At 41.5% G+C, this 26,733-nt stretch overlaps 2 protein-coding genes across 4 annotated transcripts; one reads left to right on the top strand and one right to left on the bottom strand.

Moving 5' to 3' along the window:
• Positions 1-7,852: 7,852 nt before the first annotated feature.
• On the top strand, positions 7,853-10,036 carry LOC137101778 (uncharacterized). Its single transcript, XM_067480594.1, has one exon. It carries the CDS (start codon positions 7,888-7,890, stop codon positions 9,604-9,606), a length of 1,719 nt encoding a protein of 572 aa, XP_067336695.1. The 5' UTR covers positions 7,853-7,887; the 3' UTR covers positions 9,607-10,036.
• Positions 10,037-10,100: 64 nt separating this feature from the next.
• On the bottom strand, positions 10,101-26,633 carry LOC137101777 (serine/threonine-protein kinase PAK 6). Of its 3 annotated transcripts, none has more exons than XM_067480593.1 (9): positions 26,178-26,633; positions 17,704-17,951; positions 15,761-16,423; positions 14,652-15,185; positions 14,074-14,207; positions 12,946-13,072; positions 12,739-12,864; positions 12,506-12,640; positions 10,101-11,522 (listed from the first exon to the last, which is right to left on the bottom strand). In XM_067480593.1, the coding sequence occupies exons 2-9, from the start codon at positions 17,905-17,907 to the stop codon at positions 11,355-11,357; spliced, it is 2,091 nt and encodes a 696-aa protein (XP_067336694.1). In that variant the 5' UTR covers positions 17,908-17,951; positions 26,178-26,633; the 3' UTR covers positions 10,101-11,354. The 3 variants fall into 3 exon arrangements, with proteins under 3 accessions (XP_067336694.1, XP_067336693.1, XP_067336692.1); XM_067480592.1 differs by having other exon boundaries at positions 26,080-26,633; XM_067480591.1 differs by having other exon boundaries at positions 26,075-26,632.
• Positions 26,634-26,733: the final 100 nt, after the last annotated feature.

Raw genomic sequence — 26,733 nt, forward strand, 5'->3', positions numbered from 1 at the left:
GTCAAAGTTTAAGAAATGTTTCCCGCTATTTAAAGTTTTTCCTGTTCCATGGAGCAGGAGCCAATAGGAATGGTGGGTGTGAAAATAATTATGCTCCACTGTAATACCTACAATGTCATGACAACATGCATTTTAAGTTATGCACTTTAGGCAAATGACTCACCACGTGCATCTTTTCAAAGTAATACCGCTGCTCATTGGTTGTGAAGCTTATGCTTTTACACAGGGGTACGTTTACTGTATATTGCATGTGACTAAAAAAGGAACAACAGGAACCAGCAGGTGAACGCTGAGCAACGTGAGTGGCAGAACATGTGGGGGAGCAAATGGGTGGCTGTGGTCCTCAGGCTTATTTGTTCCTTCTAAAAGAACTGAAGTCCCTTTATAGAGCACAGAGGGTAGTCATTTACAGTGCTTTTAAGTCTTCAGGTGAGGTTTGACTGAAATGGTCTTCTCTGTCAAAATGTTGTCTTCTGTCTCCTCTAGAGTCAAAGATTTAAAATGTAGAGGATTGTAAAATATGTCAAATGTGATTTTAAAAAGTTGATTACATAAAAAGACTAGTTACCTTTAGTTCTTAGTCCATAGTGATTGACCATAATATCAGCAGCTGAGAAATTATTTGAAACGAAACCTACATTTGTTATTGTCTTAAAGTTGCCTTTTCCCCGTTTTTCCATCTGACCCAGTCAAACCTGTAGCTGCTGCTTCTTTTGTGGACTTGATTGTGGGGCAGAACCTTTACTCCAGGTGCAGTAGCCTGTTACCCATCTCAACACAATGTAACCATCAAATCAAATTCAGTTGTTGTCTGTTTGTACAATTTCTTGAGCTGTCAGAGGTGAGTGTGCCTGCAAGGCCACAAATGTGGCCTGTAAGGTGGGAGATGAAGAGACCAGCTCTCTGGTCCTCCATCTAGGATTTTTCATCAGACCTGAGAGATTAAGGCAGGGGTACAGGTGGCTCACGTGAGACAGTGCCCGGGCTTAGCATGTCAAAGGTATTTGCTTTACACAGATTCAAGTCCTGTTGCTTATATTGCAAAAAATGAATTGAAACTTCATATTTAGATTAGTATGGTAATAGCCTATACTGATTAGTTAACCTTAGCAAAATGCAAAATGATTGCCTTGAAAAAACTAAGTAAACTGGAATAATATTGTATTTCTACTTACAAATTTCTATTAAGTGTAGCACACTTACATTTAGTTTACACGTCAACAAAGAAACTGTGACCAGTACTTACAAATTTACTTATGGTTTACTTAGCATGCAGTAGAATTATTATTTCAAACAAAGTAATTTAAAATTAGGTATAATGTGTAATGTCTTTCAAACAACACACCTGTTTAATAAGTTGGGCCAACTAACTTGAGATTTCTTACACGAATGTCTAAGCCAGGGGTCTCCAAAACATTGCTCGGGAGCTACCGGTAGCTCTTGGCCACTTTCCAAGTAGCTCGCCGAAGAGTCCATCCTACATAAATTTGATAGCTCGATTAGTCAAATTTGAGCGGTCACTCAGCAAACCATCTTACATGTATATCCAATCAAATTCATAAATTACTCGCTTATTTGAAAATTAGTTGTCAATCAATCTTTTTCTGGTTCTCTGTGTCTTGGTGGCCCACCCGTTTGAGCCGCTGGATCAGGTTCCCCTCAGGCTCCTGTCATGGAAGACAGTGCTTCTCTTGGCCCTCACCTTCATGATGAGAATGAGTGACCTCTCTGCCCTTTCAGTATCTGTGCAGTGTCCCTCAATCTGCGGAGACCTCAGTCTGGCTGTTCTCCGATCTAATCCTGCCTCCATGGCCAAGTGCATTACTAGTTCTTTCAGGTCGAGAGTCATAACCCTGTAGGGTTTCTGCATGCCCCCCCACACTTCTGAAAAGCAAGCCTCCTCTCATCTGCCGTGCCCGGTACATGGCATAGCCTATTATGTGGAATGCACGTCTGCTATAGTCCGAGCGCCTTTTTGTACAATACTCTGTGGGACTCCATCTTTTGGCTCAGCACCTGGCCCACTCACTGTGTGAATCAATTTCTCAGGAATCACTCCTTTGTGGCCCAGCCCTCCAAAGGCATTCGTGCACACTCCACAAGAGGAATAACTTCCTCTGTGGCTCTGCTCAGAGGTGTGTTGGTGGAGGACATCTGCCTGGTGGCATCATGGTCCTCTGCTTGCGTTTTCGTCCAGTTCTATGTTCGTGAAGTTTCTCACCCCTCACTCTCGAGTTCAGTGCTTTCCGCTCCCTGCACACTATAGTTATGGTTAGTTTGTCCTGTCTCTGTATCCTGGGTCCTAGGCCCTCGGCAGACCCATTGATTGCTGGGCACAGTTCGAGTCATTTTGACTAATGCTGTTAGAAATTTGATTTGGTGAGCTTATTTAATGTCACAGGACACACACAACAGCATTCAACACAAGATGCTAATAATATGAATGCTAATGATGCATGAAAGAATTTAAATGCACACCTATAAACAATTACGGTAAGCAATTCAACTTATTAACTTTTAAAAATATGTAAATCATAAGACAAACAACTATACCAACAATATTCAAGAATCATAGATTTCTACAGTGCTGCTTTCCCTGTTGAGCTGCTCCCACCCACCCATGGCCGTGGCAAAAGAACATAGGCTGGTCACGTTGTAGGTACTAATTCTCTGTTGTCCAAAGTCTCAGACTGAGAACTGATATTATTGCCCCCTTAATCTGACGGCTGAAGGAACAACCTACTGTTTACCATCTGCTTGAGGCAGCCTGGCAGGCTTGAGTCAGGGGGATAACTGATGAGAGCAGAGGGAACAAAGGCACTGAGGGGGCCGCCTTGTGACCAATAACATATCGGCTGCCCTCATGACTGGCAGCTCCTGGCGTGCTGTCAGAGCCTTCAGCTGCATGTAAGTTTCTCTCTCATCCCGCTCTGTCTCGCTATCATTAGTCTTCCTTGCCATGTGTCCTCCATCTTGTCACAAATAAAACATATAACACCCAGTTAGTAAGTTTTTATCCTGTCCAAATAAACACAAACAAAGTGACTCTCATTGATATTGGAAGTTTATGGAAGATTGTGCTGTTTAATGTGACAGTAGCTTTTTCCTATAGCACAACCACAGTGACCTCAGCTCAACTTCAGCAGTGATACAAACACTCCAGTGTTACACAGTGACAGTGGGCCAGCTGCTGCCTTATTCCTGGAAAGGATGGTGTGTGAAATCTCCTTTCAGCCTGTGACTGCTGTGTCCTTGTATCAAATCAAAAGGCATTAGATGAAATGAAGGGACACACAGATACATGATTGTTGTTGCTGAATACAAATTCATCAAGCAAGTACTTTTGTCCCTGTGGTAGTCGTTATCCCCAACTGCTCAAATGGCAGGGCTACCTGTGTTAAGATGTTACATAACTGTGAGCAAACAAAAGCCAGAGTGCGTGTTGTTGTGATTTTATATTTTGACATTGGGCAAGAACAACAAGAAGTCTGAAAGGAGGCCTGTAATAACACTGACATGTTCTAGGAAGATCTGCACACGTTAGACATCACCACTTGATTAATCGTGCCTAAGCAGGAAAAAAAAATTCTCATAACAAATATGCAGGGAATGGAAAACATAAGTCACCACAAGTTGCTTCCTGTTTTGCACAGTGCAAGGCAGGTGATAGTCTAAGCCACATCATTCTCAGGTGTGCTCAATTAGCAGGGAGAAGATGAAGTAGTCCACGGAGGATGAGGGCATGCTGAGTCACTGATAAGAAAACATTTTTAGTTACACTGAATGGGCGTTTTTGAATCTGGTCCCGAATGAACTCCATTTTCTCGCTTGTGGTCACATGCTAATTTAGTCCCAGGTGTTAGTAGCTAAGTGGAGTTACCAAGGGGGTTTAGCGTTGTGTTTTGTTTCCATTTACAAGTTTTTCTGAAACAACCTTGAGAGATTTGTTGATTTTCTTTTCTTTTTTTTTTTTAAGATTGCATTCTCCCAAGTGACTAATTAAGACATTTAGGCGTGTAGATAACACCTTAACTTGACACAAGCTTTAATTCCCAATCAGGCATTCAAAGTGGTGCCTGCCTGGGCCAATAAATGGGATATCAGGTATTTACCATGACAACTCTGCTTTATTGCATACATCTGTCCAATTAGCAAGTCTCTTGGAACCAACGCAATCACAATCGGAATATTTCATCCACATTTCATTCATTTCTGCTCAGTCCATTTTTGACATTCAATGAATGGAAATTTGTTTTATGTCATACATAAATAAATACTGATAATAGTAATATCAAGCAATAACAAACTACTGCCATCACTGAAATGTGTAATAAAGTACAGTATACTGTTGCAAACCTCAATCTGTAGCATCTGTACACAGAATTACAAAAAAAACTAAGAAAACCCCGAATAAATGCGATTCAATTTTTTCTAAGGAAATTTTGTTGCAATGTAAAAATAAAGATTTGTATTAAAAAGTAATATAAAGTTATATTTAAACTAAACATAACAGGTGCCAGGAGTGTGATGGGAAGATGGAAGGAGTACTTTGAAGAGTTGATGAACGAGGAAAATGAAAGGGAACGAAGAGTAGAAGAGGTCACTGGTGTGGAGCAGGAAGTAGCAAAGATTAGTAAGAGTGAAGTGAGGAGGACATTGAAGAGGATGAAGAGCGGAAAGGCAGTTGGTCCCGATGACATACCTGTGGAGGCATGGAAGTGTCTAGGAGAGGTGGCAGTAGAGTTTTTGACTAGTTTGTTTAACAAGATCTTGGAGAGTGAGAGGATGCCAGAGGACTGGAGGAAAAGTGTACTGGTACCAATTTTTAAGAACAAGGGAGATGTGCAGAGCTGTGGCAACTACAGAGGAATAAAGCTGATGAGTCACACAATTAAGTTGTGGGAAAGAGTAGTGGAAGCTCGGCTAAGGGCAGAGGTGAGTATTTGTGAGCAGCAATACGGTTTCATGCCTAGAAAGAGTACAACAGATGCAGTATTTGCTTTGAATCGCTGATGGAGAAGTACAGAGAGGGAGTTGCATTGTGTCTTCGTAGATTTAGAGAAAGCGTATAACAGGGTGCCGAGAGAGGAGCTGTGGTATTGTATGCGGACGTCTGGAGTGGCAGAGAAGTATGTTAGAGTGGTGCAGGACATGTATGAGAGCTGTAAGACAGTGGTGAGGTGTGCTGTAGGTGTGACAGAGGAGTTCAAGGTGGAGGTGGGTCTGCATCAAGGATCGGCTTTGAGCCCCTTCTTGTTTGCTCTGGTGATGGACAGACTGACAGATGAGGTTAGACAAGAATCTCCCTGGACTATGATGTTTGCAGATGACATTGTTATTTGTAGTGAGAGCAGGGAGCAGGTGGAGGAAAATCTAGAGAAGTGGAGGTCTGCTCTGGAAAACAGAGGAATGAAGCTTAGCCGCAGCAAGACAGAATACATGTGTGTGAATGAGAGGGACCCAGGTGGAACGGTGAGGTTACAGGGAGCAGAGGTGAAGAAGGTGCAGGACTTTAAGTATTTAGGGTCAACGGTTCAGAGCAACGGTGAGTGTGGAAAAGAGGTGAAGAGGCGAGTGCAGGCAGGTTGGAACGGGTGGAGAAAAGTGTCAGGTGTGTTGTGTGATAAAAGAGTATCAGCGAGAATGAAAGGAAAGGTGTTCAAGACGGTGGTGAGACCAGCAATGTTGTTCGGCTTAGAGACAGTGGCACTGAAGAAAAGACAGGAGGCAGAGCTGGAGGTAGCAGAGCTTAAGATGTTGAGGTTCTCTTTGGGAGTGACGAGGATGGACAGGATCAGGAATGAGTACATCAGAAGGACAGCTCATGTTAGATGTTTTGGAGATAAAGTCAGAGAGGCCAGATTGAGGTGGTTTGGACATGTTCAGAGGAGAAACTGTGAATATATCGGTAGAAGGATGCTGAGGTTGGAGCTGCCAGGCAGGAGGTCTAGAGGAAGACCAAAGAGGAGATTTATGGATGTAGTGAGGGAGGACATGAAGTTAGTTGGTGTGAGTGAAGAGGATGCAGAGGATAGAGTTAGATGGAGGCACATGATTCGCTGTGGCGACCCCTGAAAGGGAGCAGCCGAAAGGAAAAGAAGAAGATTTAAACTAAACATACAGCCAAAGAACATAATAATGAGTGCAGTCTACTCTGGCAGCTTTCACTCAAGATTTGAATAGAGCAGAATGTGACGTTTGCAGCAAACGTTGCAATATTATGCAGACATCCGTGGTGCCCAGAGGATGAATTATAATGAGAATGCTGATCCCTGATGTTTTTTGAAATGCATAGCAAAATACTTTAATAACTGGATAGATTGCATTTAAATTTAATTTAGACAGTCCTGTCCTTTTACTTTTCATATAAAGCCTATAATGTCAAATTGTCCCTTACTTTAATGTATGAGCAGTACTAGACATGTACTAGACTATGTACTGCAGCTAGTACTGTGAGCAGCAAATAAAAATGGATGAAAATAATTAAACCAGCATATCATCAGCATATCAGCATTGCCATTATCTTAGTTTAGCTTATTTCAACTCAAATCCAAAGTGGAGCTAAGGACAGCCTCACAGAGCTGCTACTACAGCTATGAAGTCACATTCATACACAGAACTTTATATTCCATAGATTTTGTGGGCTTGATTCAATCAGCAATATGATTTTACTATTTGGATTAAGTTTTCTTCCCTCCTTTTTAAAATGACTTCCTGGATTCTCTACAATGGCAGAGCTTAATTTCTGAGGCCATGACACACAGAGATCTACACATTATGATGCTAAATCTAGAGTGGCATCTCTCACATTACAAGAACATTAACCTACGGAGCATGCTGTGTTATAAAAAGAAGAGGCAATAATTTGAAGCTATTATATATAGTAACAGAATATGTTTCACTGGGGTAAAGATACCCAGGAGGAAGTGTCAGTCTGTTGATAAATCTCCTCCATGTTTAGCTCAATGAATGGTGCTCTGTGCTATATAAAGTAACCGGTGAGCATTTGATGAAGCGCTCTCTCTCTCTCTCTCTCTCTCTCTCTCTCTCTCTCTCTCTCTCTCTCTCTCTCTGTATATATATAGATAGATAGATAGATAGAGCTATAGAGCTATATCTTTATCTATATCTATATCTATATACAGAGGGAGGTAGATATCTATTTCTATATATATATATATATATATATATATATATATATATATATATATATATAGAGAGAGAGAGAGAGAGAGAGAGAGAGAGAGAGCGAGAGAGAGATAGCTATATATAAATATAGATAGATATCTATATAGATATATCTATAGATACCTTTTCCTTGAATTTACTCAATATAATTTTAAAAAACCTTGACAAACTCTGAAAAATTGGGTAGCATTTGAATTTGTTGCACTGTATTATTTGTGTATGAAACATAGAGGGATGAATAGAGCCAGCATTTAAAAGGCACCTTGGATAAAAAAAAAAAGTCTCGTTCCCTTTCAAGAGCACTCTCATAGCCTTTATCACCTTTTATTAAGAGTCCTGATAACAATGTTTTCTATTATATAAATAGAACTTACTGGATTGTTTTTACTGCTTTTGACTATTCTACCAGCAGTGAGATTTTGTTAATTTCATTTGTATCAAACTAGAGTAAAAACAGTGCATTTAAGTTAACAGTGCGGACCTCAAATGAAAAAATACTGGCCATGTTTTTCTCCTTGAGTAATTATTCTGTTCAAATAGCATACATTTCTCTCCAGGCAGAGAGTGCTTGGGTTGAATGGATGCTGCCACTGAGTAATGGTCCTCAGACGTTTGTTGCCTAGGCAACGTGGGGAGGGCATGTGGAGAGGGAGGTACAAAAACACTGGCAGCTCCACTCTGAGTCTTACTCTGAGGTAAATGCAGTCACTGTCAACACAGACAGCCTCAGATAACTTCAGCTACACACTTTCTTTCCCTTTTTCTCTCCGTCGGCTCACCTCAAGGCTCAGCCCGGCAAGCAGCCATTCGAAAATGATGCGACCAAAAGATTTACGCCAGGGCTCTGGCACCAAGACCTTTCTTGATGCCATGCATGGGGGTAAAGTTCACCTTGCACGTTTCATCCTAGATGCCTTGGATGGACGCATTATTAACTCAAAGACAGAAAAAAGCCGCACCCCGCTTATGTATGCTGTCTGCCTGCAAGACAACGGGACCAGGGCCAAGTTCACTCGACTGCTACTGGAAAAAGGAGCAGACGTCAACTGCCAGGATGAGGATGGTCGCACAGCATTGAGCCATGCATGTGAAATGGGCCACCTGGATGTTGTCAAGCTTTTAGTGCAGTTCAGTGCAGATCCGGATGTGTCTGACATCTGGGGTAACAGTCCTCTCATGTATGCTGCCTATTCTGGGCACAGCCAGGTTCTGGAGTTCTTGGTTCGCGCATTCAAAAGACTGGGACTGAAGCTGGACAGAACCAATAACGCTGGTCACTCAGCCATTGAAGTGGCCAACTTCTTTGGACACAAACAGTGTGTCCAGATTCTGAACTTTCCATGCAGGAGGAATGTTGGCACAGATGATCCACTTGCCGATGTGGGTGCCCCTGGTGAAGGTGATTGCCGGCTGCCTAACAGGCTCTCCAGACAGGTTCTGGAGAGGTTCTCAAAGCAGTCAAATACTGAAGACCAATTGCCCAGGGTGTTTCAGAGACAGCAAAGGAATGGAGAAGGCAACGAGCTGCAGAACCACTTATCCAAATGTCCCAGGAGCCAGTCTCAAGAGGACAACCATCGGCACAGCTGGGCTTTGCCTCCTCAGGCAGAGAAAATTGAAGGGGATCGCAGCGTTCTATTTACTGCCAAACAACTGCAAAACTGCCAACTTAAGGAGCTAAGAGGGACTAAAACACTGAACTGTATGCCTGAGCCAAGCCAGAAAGGTGTCAGTCGGGATACTGAACTGCCAGTGCAAACACCAGAGAGCTTTCCTCTCTGGGGAAAAGCAAAATCATTTAACCTGGACCTTTTGGGCACCAGAAAACAGTCCTATCAGGGAGATGTGCAGGACATAAGCGTGTCAGCCAGCAAATTAAAGCGAGCCTCACTGCAAGATGAGAGATGCCTGATAGACAAGATGGAATGTCAAGGTAACACCCGTGGCCTGACAAACGATTCAGACAAAACTGTCTCTGTGCCAAAACCTCTTTTAAATGGCAAGAGTCAGCCCATGAGAGCACTTGAGAACGTCAAACTGCAGAAGGAAGAGACTAATGATATACCTCCATCAAGCAGGAGAGATCAGCAGAAAAGGGAAAGCTTTGGATCGGCCGGCAGACAAAACAAACTGCTGTTTACCAGAGGGGAGATGGAGTCAGGGAAGTTGCCCACCCGTACGCCGGGGTTAGTGGGTCTTGGGACAAGACTGCTGCGTCGATTCACAGCGCCAGAGTTCATGAGGATGGTGATAGACTGTTCGTCAGTCTCTTCAAGTGGCAGAGGGCGGATGTCCCGCTCAGAAACCTTCCCCTTCTCTAACACACATCAGCAGGTCAACAGCCAGCAAAGTGTTGACAGCATCAGCGGAGTGAAGTGTGAGTTTGAAAGCTATTCCTCTCAGTCTGTGCTCGAATAGACAGTGGCTCGAATAGGACAGTGGCTTGTGATAAGATTAAAAAAAATACTGACAATGCGCTCTGATTGCTTAGTAAAATATTCTATATACTGAGAAAAATAAATATTCGATTACGTTGCAGTTTATTAGTTTTTCTCAATGTTTGTTGATACAAAATGAGAAATTTAAAGCTTAATGTTCAATTGCATACACCTGCTTACACTTTTGCTTTTTTAAATTTACAATATTTATAAATTAATATAAGCAGTCTGTGAGGCACTGAAATAGATTATTTTTATGTCAGATATATAAGATTTATAGTATGTTTTTCGCTACTTGTTAATGTTTCTGTGTTTAAAAAAATATTGTATGTATATTTGCTTAAAGATGTTAATTGACTGTGCACTGTATGATTTATGCTGAATACCTAATAAATGCTTTAAAACACCAGCATATTCAACCCGCATTTATGGATGTGTGTTTCTTTGAAGGAGGAAAATGCAGGATAAAACATATTCAGATTCAATATGCATCATTTATTAATTTATACAAAATTAAAATGTGTAATTCTCTTTTTCATGAATGAGCCACACAGAGATAGAAATACATGAAACATATCAACATGTATCTGTGTGAGAATACAAAGACTATGTGCAAAGTGTTTCTCAGCAGATGGACATCCTGCAGCATCACATGCCAGGCCTGTGTGCTTTTTCTAGGCAAACAAATGCAAATACAGTCATACACAACCTTTTGTGGTTTCTAAAAAGTCAGTCACAATACAAGCAGGGTTGTATCCGAAGCGAACACTGAGATATCGCCTCACACATACAGACACACACGCACAACTATACACTCACAATTGTAGTAAAGAAAACATTTTGTGTGAATCAGCAGGTATAGTGTAACCTAATATTTTTATTTACATTATTAAATTATCTGTTTGTGTTACAAGTCCATACTTAGAAATAAAACCTTATTTGTAACTTCACATCATACAAACAAACTCACAACACTTCCTGGAAATAAACAATAAAAATGAAAAAGAGCAACACGGTACTGGTGGTTGTCCAACATCCTAATAGTAGCAGCTGGGCTTTTATCCACCCATTTGTTATGCTAATGAAGGAGAATCATCTTTCACATCCCAGTTTGGTACATATTCAAGCATTCACATTGGGCCAGGTGTACCTCCATTTGGCCATGTAAAGAGTCTAGAGTGTACCAAATGGATTGTCCAGTTTCCACAATAGAGAGTAAGTGTGCAGAGGTAACTTTACCCTTCCTTAACAAAGTCACAATGAGCTACTGTAGTTTGACCCTAACACCAGTTTTATAAGGTTTACATGTCTAGCAATAATGCCCACTATGAACACAATGCAAGATCTTTAGAGTAGCATGTGTTCATTATGTTTATCCTACAGTAATTATGTGGAATACTGATTTTTGCTATCACTTTATATGCTCCATGTTGTATTGAATCCCACTAAATGTCACAGAAAGCCAATCAGTTTTCCGAGTTGAGATGTGAGGAACTGCATGCTGCCTTTAACTCACTCCTAAAGTGCTTCTCTCATGCCCGAGACCATGCAATGTCTGTCAGCCACCAATATTCTGGCAGCAACATGCTGTCTGGGTCTGCTTCTCTGGAGCTGATTGCCCATTGGCTTTGGTGCTAGAGGAGATGGACCCCAGTGCTGGTCCTCGTCCAAGGTCTGGAGAGGTCAGACACTGAAGGTCGGTGTTGGGGACCTATTACCCATTAGGGGTCAGCAGCGGGACATGCGCTTGCGGTACTGCTCCACCAGTGGGACCAGGCACTGAGGTGAACCGCTCTGCAGCAGGAATGGGTGCTCCAACAGATCAGTGGCACTGGCCCGCTCTAGAGGGTCCCGAGTCAGCATACGGTCCAGGAAGTCTTTCAGAACAGGGGATATCTATACCAGAAGACAATTGATGCATATATTTCACCCTAAATTATTACATAGTTCTATTTATTTTGAGTAGGTCTTGAAATGTGGCATGGCGGTGTTGGAACACTGATTGGCCACTGTGTCCAGGCGTACCACACACACATATATGTATATATGCATATGCACACACACAAACACTGCTCTTCTCCCTGGTTCGCTGTACTTTTTGTTCTTTACCATATGCTCCCTCAAACTTTGCAAAGCCTTTTAGGTATTAGTAATTACCAAATAACAATGAAATAGAAGCTGCAAAACTTACTATTACAGCAGAAATCCTTGAAATTCTCTCTTTAGAGGAGTGAATGTGAATGTCTCTGCACTGCTGCCAGATTGTTTAGTGAGTTTAATTTCATAGCAGACAAGTTTGGAAAATATTTCTACTGAAAAGACATTCAATTGGAAAGACATATTTTTGCCTTCAATTACTTGTTACTGTATGCAGCCCATTTTCAGAGTAATATATTGTAATGAAGTATATTATATGATTGTAAATGTTAATGCATTTTTGTGTTTATCAGAAGATGGAGCAAACTTTCAAAAATGTATAGAAATGTACTGTTAAAAAGTCTTGTCTAAACCTATATAATACATTAATGTTTTAATAAAATGTTATTTTATTAAATCTGTTTATTGAATCTGTAAAGTAACTTGAAGCCACAGCTGTCAGATGAATGTTTAAAGTATAATAAAATTGAAATATTTAAGTACATTACCTGTAGAACTGTAGTAATCACAGTGATAAGTACATGCACTTTGTTACTTTTCTCAGCTGAACCAATTATTGCACCATGCAGTCCACTCAGTCATGTGAACTGGTATATCTGACTATGTCAAGAAACAACAGTGCATGACCAATGTTTGCTCAGAATAGATGGTGCTCTAGATGGTACTCATTCCATTGCATAGTATTTCAAAATAAAGATAATGCCACATGTCTGTACTCGTACCTGGTTGACATTGCGTACAGTAGGAGCTGACTCATCTCTCAGCCTCTTCATTGCTGCTACAGGGGTTTCACTGAAGTACGGGGGCTCTCCATCCACCATTTCCACCACCATGATACCCATTGACCAAACATCCACCTGGTGCACCATCACAAAGGTAAATTAAGCAAAAGATTTTATAGCAGAGGTTGCCACTGTGATTCAGCTCGGGTGGATTTGAATATGTGCCTCCTCACCTCAGTGCCATATGGTGATTTGGAAATGACCTCAGGAGCCATCCAATAGGGTGTTCCTACTAGTGACTTCCTCTTAGGAATGTCCTTACTTATCTGAGCACAGAAGCCAAAGTCGGAAAGCTTGACCTGTAAAAGATAAAAGAAAACATGTCAATATAGATTTAGCAGTTGGAAAAAATAACTGAAGAAAAAAAAAACACATCATACCCTTCCATCTAAAGTAAGAAGTATAGAGTCGCTCTTAATGTCTCTGTGGATGACCCCCTGTGAATGGAGATAGGCCAAGGCTTGCAGAACAGCTTCACACACTGTGGCAATCTGCTCTTCATTCAGCCTGCACATAATACATACACAACTTTACACTGCACAAGCAGTATTTACATTACCATTTTACACTTTTTCATTACACGCTACAACAAATCAACAGTGGAAGAAAGTTGAAATCCATGAATCAATGCACATTAAAGGAAACGATAAAGAGTGCAAGGTTTAAAACAACCCACACATCAGAATGACTAACAAAACACGTCCATTTCTTGTAAAATGTTGTTTTGATATTTTACAAGTGCAATGCAAAGATATAAGAACCAGGAGACCAAAAAAAAAAAAAAAACAATTTTCAAATAGCAATCGAAGTCAAGCTAGGCTTTACAGGGTTACAGTCACCTCCCACATAAAAAACAGGATTTGGAAAAGAAACTTTCTAAATTGACAAATTATTTTTTTTTTTACTTCAGAAGATGTTAATGAATTGAAATATATAGTTTATTCAGACAAGAATGTGAAAAAACTAAGCTGTCTGTCTTCTGTACTCTCAATATAATTATTTTGTTAGTCCTTGATATGCAGTGGCTGTGACAGCTGGCTCATTTTGTATGTTATCTGGCTTAGGGGACATTTTTTCATCCCTTTGAATCAAGCAATCTAACCCTGAGGTCACCCTATGGAGATTGGGTCACCCATCTGTTAATAATTTAAAATACACTGACAGCACAAAACAAATTCAATCTCTGCTTCTAGTCAAAGTTTTTAATTGTCACATTTTATGAATGTTGTGATAGCGTCATAAAAAACCTCAACCCAAAATTGACCTCACACATAGCATCTAAACATTTCACTAATTTGGGTATGTAATCAATGTATTATTTCCACCAGAATAAAAGCAGCAGGCTTGAAAAACAAGATGAGGCTCAATCACAGTCATTGTGTCGCTCGGATGAACACCGATCACTTGCCAGTCAATACCACACTACCCCCTTGTGGTTGATTTTGTTATTAACGATGATATCATAACCACACAGAATGCAAAACTCATGTCCACGGTGATACTCATACCTGGTTTCAGATACAATGTTAGTTAGTGCTCCACCCTGCAGGTACTCCATGATGACCCACAGCTCCTCCTCCACCAGAGCAGACTTAAACATCTCCACCACATTTCTGTGCTGATAATCCCTCATGATTACCACCTGCAGCACAAAATGTTCACATTTAAAAAAATCGTAGGATATATTATCAGTAATGTGCTCAGAATTGTAAAGAGGTACTTTTGCAATATAATTTAGCACTTTGATCATGTGGGGGCACTTGTGACATTTGCATTTTTGCATTGGTCATGCATCAAACACTTAAATTGCTAGTGTATTTCGTTTAACATTATGGCCTGGTAAACATCTACATACAATCTCTATACAAAGCCAGAAAAAAGTACTTTTTTCATGTGATGGCTAGTACTCCAAATCGTGAGTGAATAGGTTTTATGTATAAAGTAATTAAGGAGCAACTTTAAGTAAAGCTTAAAGCTTAAAGTAAAGTAAAACATGATTCTTTTTCAAATTAGTTACAGAAATCTTTAACCAGTGGATAGTGTTATGTTTCATAGGGATCACTTTGAAAGTAGTTATACACTGTACCTCATTAAAGAGCAACTCTCTCCTCTGCTGCCGCCGAAGGTCCATCATCTTCACGGCTACCTGCCTGCCGCTGTGCTTCTCTGTAGCAATGCACACAACCCCCGTCGAGCCCTCTCCAATCTTCACAAAGTTCTCTAGGTAAGACCGTGGATCACCCTTGTCAACAACCATTTGCAGAGCTGCTTTGAACTGTTCATGGGTCACCTTGGGTGGGTCCGGGGGTGGTCTGGGTGAAGGGTGTTGTGGTGGTCTAAAGGCAGGGGAGCATGTGCCGGGTGGACTGGTAGCAAGTGAGCCTGTAGGTGAGGGTCGAGGCTGGGAAGGGCTGTCCTGGCGGGGGTAAGGAGGATTAGGGCATCCAGAGTGTCTCAGGTAGGGATCTGGTACACTGGGCCTCAGTCCCATGTTAGGAGACAGGCCTAGGGTGTAGCTAGCTGAGGAGCGCACTGTCCGCTGGAGTCTGATGCCACCCACAAGAGGACTGCTGGTGCCAGTGGGCAGGAAGCTGGAATGGTACCTCACTGCCGACTCTGCCTACACGATGAGAGAAATAAGGTGAGGGACGTTATTGGAGAGAGGTAGGAAGGTAATGGGCTGTGTGCCTAAGGTTTAAGACCGTCTTTAAAAGTAAATGTAAATTAAGTCCTTCACTATAAGTCCTCATCCACTTCACCTAATATGACCCATGTAAAGACATTGCTACTGTATGTGGACAAGTGTCCTGTTGAAATTTTGCCAAACATACCATCTCTGAAGCTTTACAACCTCACTGGCACTTTAAACCCACATTCATTATTTTAAGGCTGGAGTTAAATAAAACACTCAAACTCAAACTTTAATCACTTTCAGTGTAAAACCAATCAATGTGCTGCTTCACTAAAGTTACCACAAGCTAAGCATGCAAATGATCCCTGTTGATCTCTTGACAAAAAAAACATGTATTTAATAGATTCAAAGCTCATGCAAAAATATGCTGAGTACAAATATAAGAATGTACAGTACATAGAATTTGCAGTAATATGCATATATTGTGTGTTTAATGAATAATTTATTATCAGTGCACTTAAAGCCTGCAAAGATGTGCAAAGAAACTGCTGTAAGGTTCTTACTTTCAGGTCATAGGAGGAGAACGGCCTCCCGGGGCTGTTCTGTGGGTGCATGTACATCGGTAAGTTGGGTCGGAGCTCCGTGGCAACTGTCCCCTGATCTATATGGGACTGCTGCAGAGTCATAGCTGGGCTGTAGAAACAAGCTACAGGCCTCTGATTTGGTGGCATTCCCCTGGGCAGCTGGCAATCTCGCTTCCATATGAGTGTCTCCTGAGGGCTGCCCACTTCACCACTCATATGAGCCTCGTAACTTGGCACTGGGATGTTCTGGGACTGAACAGGTTGCGAAGGCCCCTCAAGGGAGCTGACACTAACTTCATAGGTGGACTTGGCCTTTGGCAAGGTCCCATTGGGTTGCAGAGTGATGCTCTTCTTCATGCCCAAGTATGGTGTATTGGTCTCACTGTGGATGTTTCGGGCCTTTTCCTTCCACTGGTTCTGACCTGCATCCTCATCATCTTCATCATCCTGGGTCAAGCCCTCATACTGGTAAGTGTCTCCCTCATTTACCTCTCCAAGCCTTCCAAGAGACTGGGCCCTCTTCCTGGCTGAGGGGCTGCTCTTCCTCAAAGAGTTAGAACTGGTCACAGACAGGCGGCTCATATCATTGATCATGGCTGCGATGTATTCCCCGTGACCTATCATGCTCCCACGCACAATGGTCTGAAAGAGGAGAGGCGTTTATCACATTGAGCGTGCCATGATTAGATTACAGAAAGATTTCAGACTAAAAGGAATAATTAGGGTGACGTAATCATTGCTCAGAGGCAAGTTAAATTTATACATGAGAATCTGTAAAGGACATCTTTGGCATTCTTCAAAGATGGGGACTTTAAATCGTTTCCCAAGTGGCTTCATTTCTGACAATACAATGACAAATGTACCAAGCAAATGTTTCAAGAGACCACTCAAATTAGAGTATACTGCAGTTTAAATGCTGTAAAATTCAGATTTTAGAGATAATCACTTGCATGACCTTTCTAATGGTATGCATAGTTAGCAGGCAAGCAAAAGCAAAGAGCCTAAACTTGCCCTTCATAAAATGTTCAGGCAAAGCTATGATATCTTGCCAGAATAGTGAGTGTTTTAACTGTAATAGTGCATGGTGGCTCATTAGACAGTCTCACAGTAGAGTTATGTTCAGTTCACAGCCAGTCAACAGCCTCTCCTGTTTCACTGGTTTAGTACCATCACATCTGCACTTGGGGTAGAGGTCAGATGACATCTCACCTACAGTAGTGGCTCTCTGAGAGAGCAGAATGGCTGTGGTGAGCTGAACTGTTCTAGCAGATGCTACAGTGAAAGTATTTTCTTATATGTTCTGCATCCCTTTTTTTTTTTTTTTTTTTTTGCATCCTTTGGTAAATTCATCCGGGTAATGCTATTAAAAACCATAAATCTGACATGAACATGGCATATGGCACAGAACTAATCACACTTTGGAGGTGGAGGTTTTTTCTGAAGGGTCGTAAACAGCACAGTATGCTCCAGGAAGTGTAGAAAGCCTGAGATCTTGCAGGCTTTATCACTCACTGGTATTTCTATTGCTCTACCTACACTTTTTATCCATTCTGTCTGACATCTGTGGGAAGGCACCATGGACTGATTAATTGAGTGCACTGAGTAATAAATCTTGTTGCCCCTTTGAGTATTCAATATTGTACAGTCAGTGTACACAGCAGGGTCATTAGCTCAGCTCCATGATAGATAAGAAAGCAGAAAAATTGGGAGGGGAGCAAGCCTTCCTTCCATGTTGTCATCAGAGGATTATGGCATTTTCTGTGACAGCAGGATCTTTTCTGCAGCACTGAGGGATAATGCTGCATCAATACAACAAGGAGCATATCATTATGCACTGGCTAAAGCTAAACCTTTCCTATGACAAGGCTTTGTAATCGGTCGATGCATGAATGTTACGCTAGTCATACTGTAGTGTGCTGTACCTTCTTTGGCCTCAGCTCGACCTCTGTGATCCTAGAAGGATCCACCATAGGTTTGGGCCTGCGCAGGTTTTCTATCAGGCTTTGCCATTGGGTCGGCAGGCCCACGAAGCAGCCACGCTGTGCATCAAATGAGGTGTGGACACGATGCTCAAAGTTCTTGGGTGCTGATATCTCAGGCCTCTTCTTTTTCTTCTTGCGAAACATCCTCAGGTCCACGAAGATGGCAGCTTGCCTGCTTCAAAATGTCCCTGTAGAGAAATATAATCAGCCTTTAATGGACAACCCAACATCACATTTAGCACATGTTTAAGTAACTGTAATCATGACTTTTAAATATAAGTGAATGTTGGTGAAGTGAATCGAAAAGGTTTCACAACTGAATGACCACCCTTCTCTGATGGTTGTATTCAAATGAATTCTGACAACAGATATTTCCAAAGAAATGTTTCGTGTCTGGCATACATATGTCCCATGCTGCTTTGCTAGCTGTCACAAGCTTGTGCCTCTGAGAACCACTCTAAGGCGAGCAGATGAATTTGTAAGCACATGTGCAATGAAGGATATCTGGTCAATTAAGGCTTATTCATTCTCAGTGCCCTTTTGCTGATGAGCACGAGGCAGTGCTGGCCAGCACCCACAGGCTTTCAATGCCTTACCAGGATGAGTACAACACACGAACACAAACGCATACATGCAAACACAAATACACTATGTCAGGCTATCCTTCATAACCATTTCATATCCTATCCTAATTAGCTATTTGTGTACCCTTGAGTTCAGGGAGGGTATAACATCTTAATCTGTGGATGGATGGTCCTGCACTAACTACTTTTCAGCTTTAGTTTCCATTCAAGTGTAGGGAAATAATTAATTATACTACATCTTATTTCCTAAGCTGCACATGTGTACTATGAGATAATCACTCACATTTAAGTCTCTTGGTTAGTATTAATACTGTTTCATGTAGCTCATTGTATGGAGGATGTCCCAGCTAGTCACACTTTTGCCATGGCTCTAGGGATAACACCCATCTGTCAGTTGTGTGGGTCCATCACTTTTAGTCCAAAGTTAAAAAGCTCTATAATTATAGGATTAATATGAAATGCTTTACCAACATTCAGGGTTGCCGGATTTTAAATCATACTGACTTTGGTGACTTTTCCACTGCTGCCACTATGAAGTAGAAATTGGTGGGTCAGACTGACAACTATTGGATGGATTGCTGTGAATGTTATTACAGATGCTTAAAGTTACTAGAGGATATATTTTAGTGACTTGGGTGATCCTCTGCCTTGTCCTCTCCTTTGACAAAGGGTTAATAAAATATCTTTTAAAAAGTACAGACATTCATAGTTCCCGGAGGCAGTATTTGGATGACTTTAGCGATCCACTTCCTTTCTGTTCTCGCCTGAAATATCATAGCAACAACTGGTTGCATTGGCATGAAATTCTGTACAGACATTTAAGACCAAGCGATGAATTTTGGCATTTGATCTGCTGAGCTTTGACATTATGTTTAAACTTTGCCCAGTTCTTTATGTATTGACTAAATGCCTGCAAATATAATGGCACCAACTACTTACTTTGTATGTACTGCTACAGTTAATTAAGAAGCAGCAAAGAAATGGTCAGAGTTCAAAAAATACAAAAATACAGTAATTATTATCCACACTTTTTTTTACCTAATGTTGTATAACACAGCTAATCCTACATTACTAAGTGTTAGCAAGCGAAAATACTAAATACTACAAAACATCAGCATACTAACATTAGTATGACCACTGTGTCTAAATACAGCCTCAACTGTGTAATACAACAATTTTTTTAGCTAAATGTAAAGGCCCCGGATTATGTGGCCAATACAGTGACCTGTCAGGAGTCCTAAGAATATCAAATACAATCTCCTATCATTCACTGTGAATTGGTGGGACTGATAAAATAAGGTCTGCACAGTCCACGGCGCGGCAGGCAATCACACTGACAGCATCTCCTCTCTCCTCCTGCGCCATCAGAACAGCATGGCTCTAATCGTGTTTAGCGGCACCTGTTATGAGCTGTATTGGTGACTAACTCATGCCGCTTGCCCTGCCACATCACTGGAGGGTAAAAGGAGGTCAGGCCCATCGACTAAACCTTTTTACAGGAAGTTGACATTAGCAATTGGGGCGGGGAATACTGCTTGGAGAGACGTGTCACCCTCCAAGGATAATTCACTCAGAAGGCCAATATGTTAAATGTTGCATAAGTGTATCATTCTGTGCTCTCCCTATGTACATAATGTGATGCTGGGAAGGACTTTAATTCTGTCTGACAGGGACATTATGGTGCTAGGGATCTCAAGAGGGGGGGAAAGAGGAGTTGGGGACAAGAATATCATCAGACCTGGATTTTTTAGGGAGGCGGGCTTACTGCATACAACGAAAGGCTTTTAACACCAAATTGTGGCTGGTTTTTAAACAACAAATGCCTGAGAAAGTAAGTCACAAACAGAAGATAGTGATCTCTTTTTTTTTTCGTTTTTTCGTTCACCATGCAGACGTTGGCATTGCCTGAGCAAATATTTACACATAGCGCTCATGTATCCTTTTACAAGCAGATCAATCAATATTTACTCATGAGTGAAATACAAACTGCTACAGTTCTTCACTGCCAGCAGTAATGGGGTGACAGCAGCAAAAGTAGGACAGCTGCTCTTTATGGTACTTTATCAAGCTTCATCAATTCAAAGCAGCAGAGAACCGAACATATCACAGTGTTCACTGTTCATTCTTGACCACTGTTCCATTTCAAAGCCACTGTGATGTTGCAAGTTAGTAGGAAAACCCACATAGCCTTTATTGATTTATTTGCAGTGAATTAAAAAGTTGATGCAATTATTGATTAACAAGCTTTAATTACATGCAAGTAGTCTTAAGTAATCTCTCTGAAATTGCCAAGCCCATGACTGTCTTATACAGACACATAACAATATGCTATTGATTAAGTTTCTGTATAATATTGCTATATAATATTATGCACAGAGATTACTTGCACAGCACATATTCACACTTTCTGGTCACATCACTCAAAACTGCAGGGACTTGACCCTATGTAGCAGTGGCTTGTCTGGAATCTATCAAAGTGCTGAGACAAAACTCAGCCAACTGCTGTCAGGGATGTGAAGAGCCAGAAGGATGAGGTCACTGTAAGAATTGTGCTACATTAGGTGTTTCCATCTCTGCAATGCTTCACAGATGCAAAAAAGTGAAATAGCTCCAAATACATGACCTCAAAATGCATAAATCCCACCATTGAGAAATAAAACGTCACACACTGAAAATTACATGTGGAAACAGCTGTTTGTAACAAATTTAAAGTCTGAATAACACAAATCTAAAAAAAGAAAAGATGATGAAATGTGCAAATTGTAAAACAACATACAAATAGATCCCTATTTCCCTTCAGATAGTCCCTGCTTGATCCCAACTGAAAATCCAACCACAGCCTTCTTCACCTGACAGAGTGACTGGGCCTCTGATGCCATGCAGAAATGCAATCCATACGTTTCCTCACAGACAACATGATAGAGGAGAGGGCATGATCGCTTTCCTCTCATGCTGAAATCACCCCTAGCAGGAGTTGTGGATGAGTGGGAGGGGATAGAGAGATAAGAGACACATTGGATTTGCTCAATTTTAGCGCTCCAAGCTCAGTTGAATGTTTTTTTTTTTTTATTTGCCCTGATTTCTGCTTCTATCTTTTTGTGTTGGCGTGCGTGCAGAAATTTAGTGAGTGTGCAGGTGACTGTGCTTGCAGGATTAGTATTTCAGTCCCTCACTGATCTAATTTTAGGACACATCATTTCCCCCTCCTCTCTAGCACCATACGTGGGTTTATTTTGTACAGAATTTATGTCAAATAGTGGAGTGACGGTGGGAGACAGTGGAGATGAGGTAATCCTCTTTTTGTGTTTGCCATTGCATGTATAAGCATAATCCAGCTATACTGAAATACATGGGGCTACATCTACTTTATAGTCTCATACATAGCAACAATGTCTGCTGTTTCTGGATTGTATAGTGTTGTATGGAAGGCTGGCAAATTGCTCTTCTATCAGCTTCATTATGATGACCGTTTTGCCCTTTGAGTGTAATGAGACTGGCTCTCAAGGGGGGAGAAAGAGGGGTCTTTGTTGGTCATCTTATCCTTGTGCTTTGTAAAACACACACATGCACATCTGAGGGCATAAAAAAGTACGTGACCGGACAGTACAATAGCAGTGTTTCTGATATAAGTTGATGACTCCTTTCTCTTTGAAGTCACCTCTGCAGAAAACAAGGAATTGTCAATAGGAAATGACAAGTGATGTAATAAGCTGCATTCAGTGACATGGAATAGTACGTTGCTGCCATGCATATTTTATATTAGTGGCCTGATACATCATGCATAACAAAGTACCAGGAATCCAAGAAGCGGAGAACGGCAGGCATCTACTACCTCTTTAATGCCACCCACTCAGCAAAGGCCTCTATGGCTGTAGCAGTGGTCCACCACCTTTGTCCAGACAGAAATATCTTATTAATTGGGAATGAAATGAAACATTTTATGTCCTCAAAAGAAGGATTTCTAATGATGCTGGTGATTCACAGACTTTCCTCTGGTGTGACCACAAGGTTTTAGAGTAAAATCTCCTAATAACCCTCAGATCAATGTCAGATGTTATGAAATTTAAAACACATGCTCATAGGCCTCCTCATGATTGATTACAATTATGTGGATCCAACAACTTGCACCATCAAGCCAAAAATTTAAAACTCCTAAATTAATGCCCTTTCTATTCCCTTCAGCTATATTTTGTGTGTTGTGCTATAGCAAATGTTACCATGTTAACATGCTGAAATGTTTTTCACAATAAACATAATACCTGCAGACCAACAGCATGTTAACACTACTAGGCTACTGCCGCCCAAAGTAATGCTGCCAACTGTTAGAAGAGACTCATACTTTTTTTTTTTTGTCCTTTCGGCTTATCCCGTGAGTTCAGGGTCGCCACAGCGGATCATTGTCCGCATATTGATTTGGCACAGTTTTTACACCCGATGCCCTTCCTGATGCAACCCTCCCCAATTTCTACCGGGCTTGGACAGTCACTGCACAGCTGGGGATAGGAAAAGGCTGTCAGGGGTTCAGTGTCTTGCCCAGAGACACTTCGACATATAGCTGGGACCAGGGATTGAAACACTGACCCAGTGGTCCGTGGACGACTGCCTTACCAACTGTATTACACCCAAAAATTAGCCAATATGAAAGTAAGTAACTAAAAATGTGGGACACACAAACACAAACAAAAAAACTTTCCCAGTCCTCTGTGCATTTGCATGTCTGATAGGGGCTCCACTCAAAGCTAAGGACACTGTGTAAAGCATACCCAAGGGAACATTAAGTGGACATTATGGACTAGTTTCAGTATATAAATTATGAAAAGTAAAGTACCAATGGACATCAGGATTCAAATGAAGAAAAAACTAAAGGAAAACCATGTTGATCTGCATTTATATTTTAGCTTGTAACATAGGACTTTAAGTAGAAATGACCTGTTTTCAAACAGAGTTCATTGATAGTGACATGTCTTGGGGTATTTCAAATGTCACATAACTCACAGTGATGCATCATGTATAGGATTTCAGTCAACCCTCTGCATGAAGTAGCAAGTTGGTCACACAGCACTGATTCTGAGAAAGTAAACAATCAAAGAACCCGTCTGTCATTTTGTTCTGGCCTCAGGACTGAAAAGTGTATTTTAAAGGACAGTTCTACGAGGGACATCTGCACAGGAGTGCAGGTTAGTTTTCTGTTAATATTAACAGGAAGAAACTAGAAATTAAAGAAATTAAAGGTCAGGTCAAGGAGTGTGGGAAGTCAGATTTAGTGATGGAAAAAAAAAGAAATTGAAAGGACCAACAGGAAAATAGTAAATATGCTAAAACAAGGGATTTGAAGCTGTCAGTGCCTTGAAAATTACTGACATATTTTGTGTATGACGGAATTTGTAACTACTTCTCTGCATAATCTTGGCCCAATTTATTTTAAATAAACACGATAAAGGGGATGTGAGGTTAAGACAGTCACACCAACAGAGTGAATACATCATTCTGTCAACTGCCGTATTGGCACAGATTTTCTCAGATGAGAAAATGGACAAGTAAACTAGTTTGTTCAACCATGCAGTGAGGTGCATTAACATTAATGTACTGTAAAAGCTATAGTTCCTATAGTTGTACTCCAAACACCTTAACATAGTGGCATTGTAAAAGCAGCACTTCCATTGTCCCGGGGCTTTAAAGGGATGTTCTACTAATGACACATCACAAAAACTCACACTCAGAAAGTATAGTGTCTCCATGCAGTATAACAATATGTATACAAAAGACTACAGTCAGTACAGTAAGGAAATGCAGCACTGACCAACAATCTCTTTAATTAAAGATCCCCTTGGCTTTTACTTTGTGCTTTAAACAATTTGATGCTTTGCTGATAGAGGCGTCCGATCAGCATTAACCAATAGTGTGAGCCCCACTCTTCTCTCTTGGGTCTAATTTATTGATGTGCCAGGGCCTCAGTGCAAGCTTTACAGTACGTGTGCATGCTTATGAAAGCTTTGATTTATAGTTTTTCAGCCCTAGCCTCAGCATGTCTCTGCAAGAGATAAAGCACCAACCATTTTTAACCTCTGATTGCTTTGTGGTATCAATCTACACTGACTTTGCCGCCTCTCTCACCCAGCATGGGGTGCTGTTTCAGCGTGGAGAGGGGACTCATGGCAAGCTGTCCTAATTTGAACTGTTTTAATCTTAAAAGCCCTTGACGCCTCACGACTGGTGATAGCACTGTACACTGTCCCGTCATTTGGCTAACACAGGTATTTCTAAAAAAAAACTTCCATGAGTACAGTGAGGCACGTCCCAGTGGTGGATCAACCACTCCTGTGTGTTGGGTTCATATTTGTGTTAAAGGTTTTTATTCCTTCCTGTTCTTTCATGAGCAAGAGTCCGTGCTGCAGCCTGAGCAAGCTTAAAAGCAAGATGGGTGACTTGAGACCACAAAATAACTTCAGAAGAAGTGTACACATCATCCTCAGTGAAGCCGATGTCCAGTTGTGTGTGCATGTGTGTATCCACACCCCAAAGAGACCTTCTCTGTCACCTCCTCTACTCTTTCCCTTCTCCTTTTCCCTCTTTGAATATCAATGAATAACCTCAGACACAAACACAAGGTGGTTTCAGACTTGTTACATCATTATCAGTCTGCACACTACTTAAAAAAAAAATGCTGATTGAATTGAGCTTCAGTGAATATAAGAATCTTTCACGTTCATAAATGTTGGTTTTGGTATCACCAAGTGTCGCAGCTCGTGGTTGGAATCAAACAAGAGGTCAAGCATAGTTTTTTCTCTGAAGTGCACGAATGTCGTGATGCTGCCAAAGAGAATGACTGCAACTGGACTAAAATCTATACACTTCTTCAAAACACCTTAGCCTTACATTGATTTTGACTGGAGATTTAGTATCTAATAGAGAGACAAATAGAGCGACTTAAAAACTGTTTACACAATACTGAGCAGATTCTTTGTTTCAAATTAAGTGTCTCCCAAATTCATGCAAGCTTTCCCACAATAGGTTTTATAAATATAACAATTTACACATGAAAATGTCATATGTCTTTTGCCTCTCCTCTGCGTGTTTTCACACACCGTCCATCTACTGGAGTGTGTATGTACAGCAGTAGCTCAAATCCTTATGCACCGGTAGAGAAATCACCTGAGAGCTTAGCCTACACACACACACACACACAGGCATGCACACATTTGGATACACAATGGTAAAAACAGGGAGCTTCTGTCCAGGCAATGGAACAGTCTGTATTTGCCAAGTGTGATCCATCGTGACACAGACAGGATTCTAAGCGGTTGTTGCATCCTTTTTCGTGAAATAGAGGTAGACAGAGACAGAGGATGTGGGGATTTAGAGGCGGAGGAGTGAACAGAAGGTGAACACTCTTCTTTTAAGATGCAGTCCATCACTGAATACATCCAGCAACCCTCTCAGTCTTTATTTTCCGGTCCTTCACCCCAACATCAGCACCTGGCTACACTGCATTCTGCTCACAGCCTCTCCACCTCCTTCTTCTCTTCCTCTACCAAAGCTGATGTCTACCGAAGGCACACACTAGCCTGCTCTTTATCAATGACGTTAAGCCCCTTTTCCTTTTTTCTCCCCCACCTTATTCCCTTCTTTTCCCTACTATCCTTGCCATGGAAAGACAAAATAGTGCTTTGGAGAGATAGATTAAAAAACTAACAAAAAAAAAAAAAAAAAGAAGTCATCCCCCTTACCTTACCGTCCAGTGAAGAGGAAAGCCTATCTCCTTCAGGAAGAATTGGAAGCAAGAGTGCGCACATACACACTCACATACACTATTGTACAGCGCTTACTCACATCCACACAGACATACGCGCTCCCTCTTTCCTACACACAACGATGAGGAGGGTCGGCTCTCAAGCAAGCGCACACTGCAGGCTGCCGCTTGCCTGGGAAAGCCTGATGCGTTCCTCCCTCCAGGCAGAAGCACACAGTGCCATCTCAAAGGTTCTTTGTTGGGGCTGATTCAGCCCCTGTTCCGTGGCTGAGTGCTGGTCTGTGTACGGCTGCCTGCTCCGAGGGATGACAGGGTGACCGTACAAAGAAGAGAAAAAGCCATGAAGAGGAAAGGCACCATCCACGAGGAGAGAATATCACATCCCCAAACAGCTCCTTCCATCCCCCCTCTTTTCCTTTCCTTCTCTCGTTTGCTCTTGTCTCACACACACATGCACGCACGCGCTGCCACCTCGTTCGTTCTCTCTCTCTCCTTTTCCTCCTCCTCTCTCTCCCTTTCTCTTTATCACTTCCCTCTTTCTCTGCCTCCTCCCACTCCCTCAATGGGCTGCAAAACAATTGATAGCAGTTTGTGCATGTGTCTTTGTTTTTAAGCCGGTGTCCAGTGACTGTGAGG

Source organism: Channa argus, chromosome 16, assembly GCF_033026475.1.
Source record: "Channa argus isolate prfri chromosome 16, Channa argus male v1.0, whole genome shotgun sequence".
Lineage (NCBI taxonomy): Eukaryota > Metazoa > Chordata > Actinopteri > Anabantiformes > Channidae > Channa > Channa argus.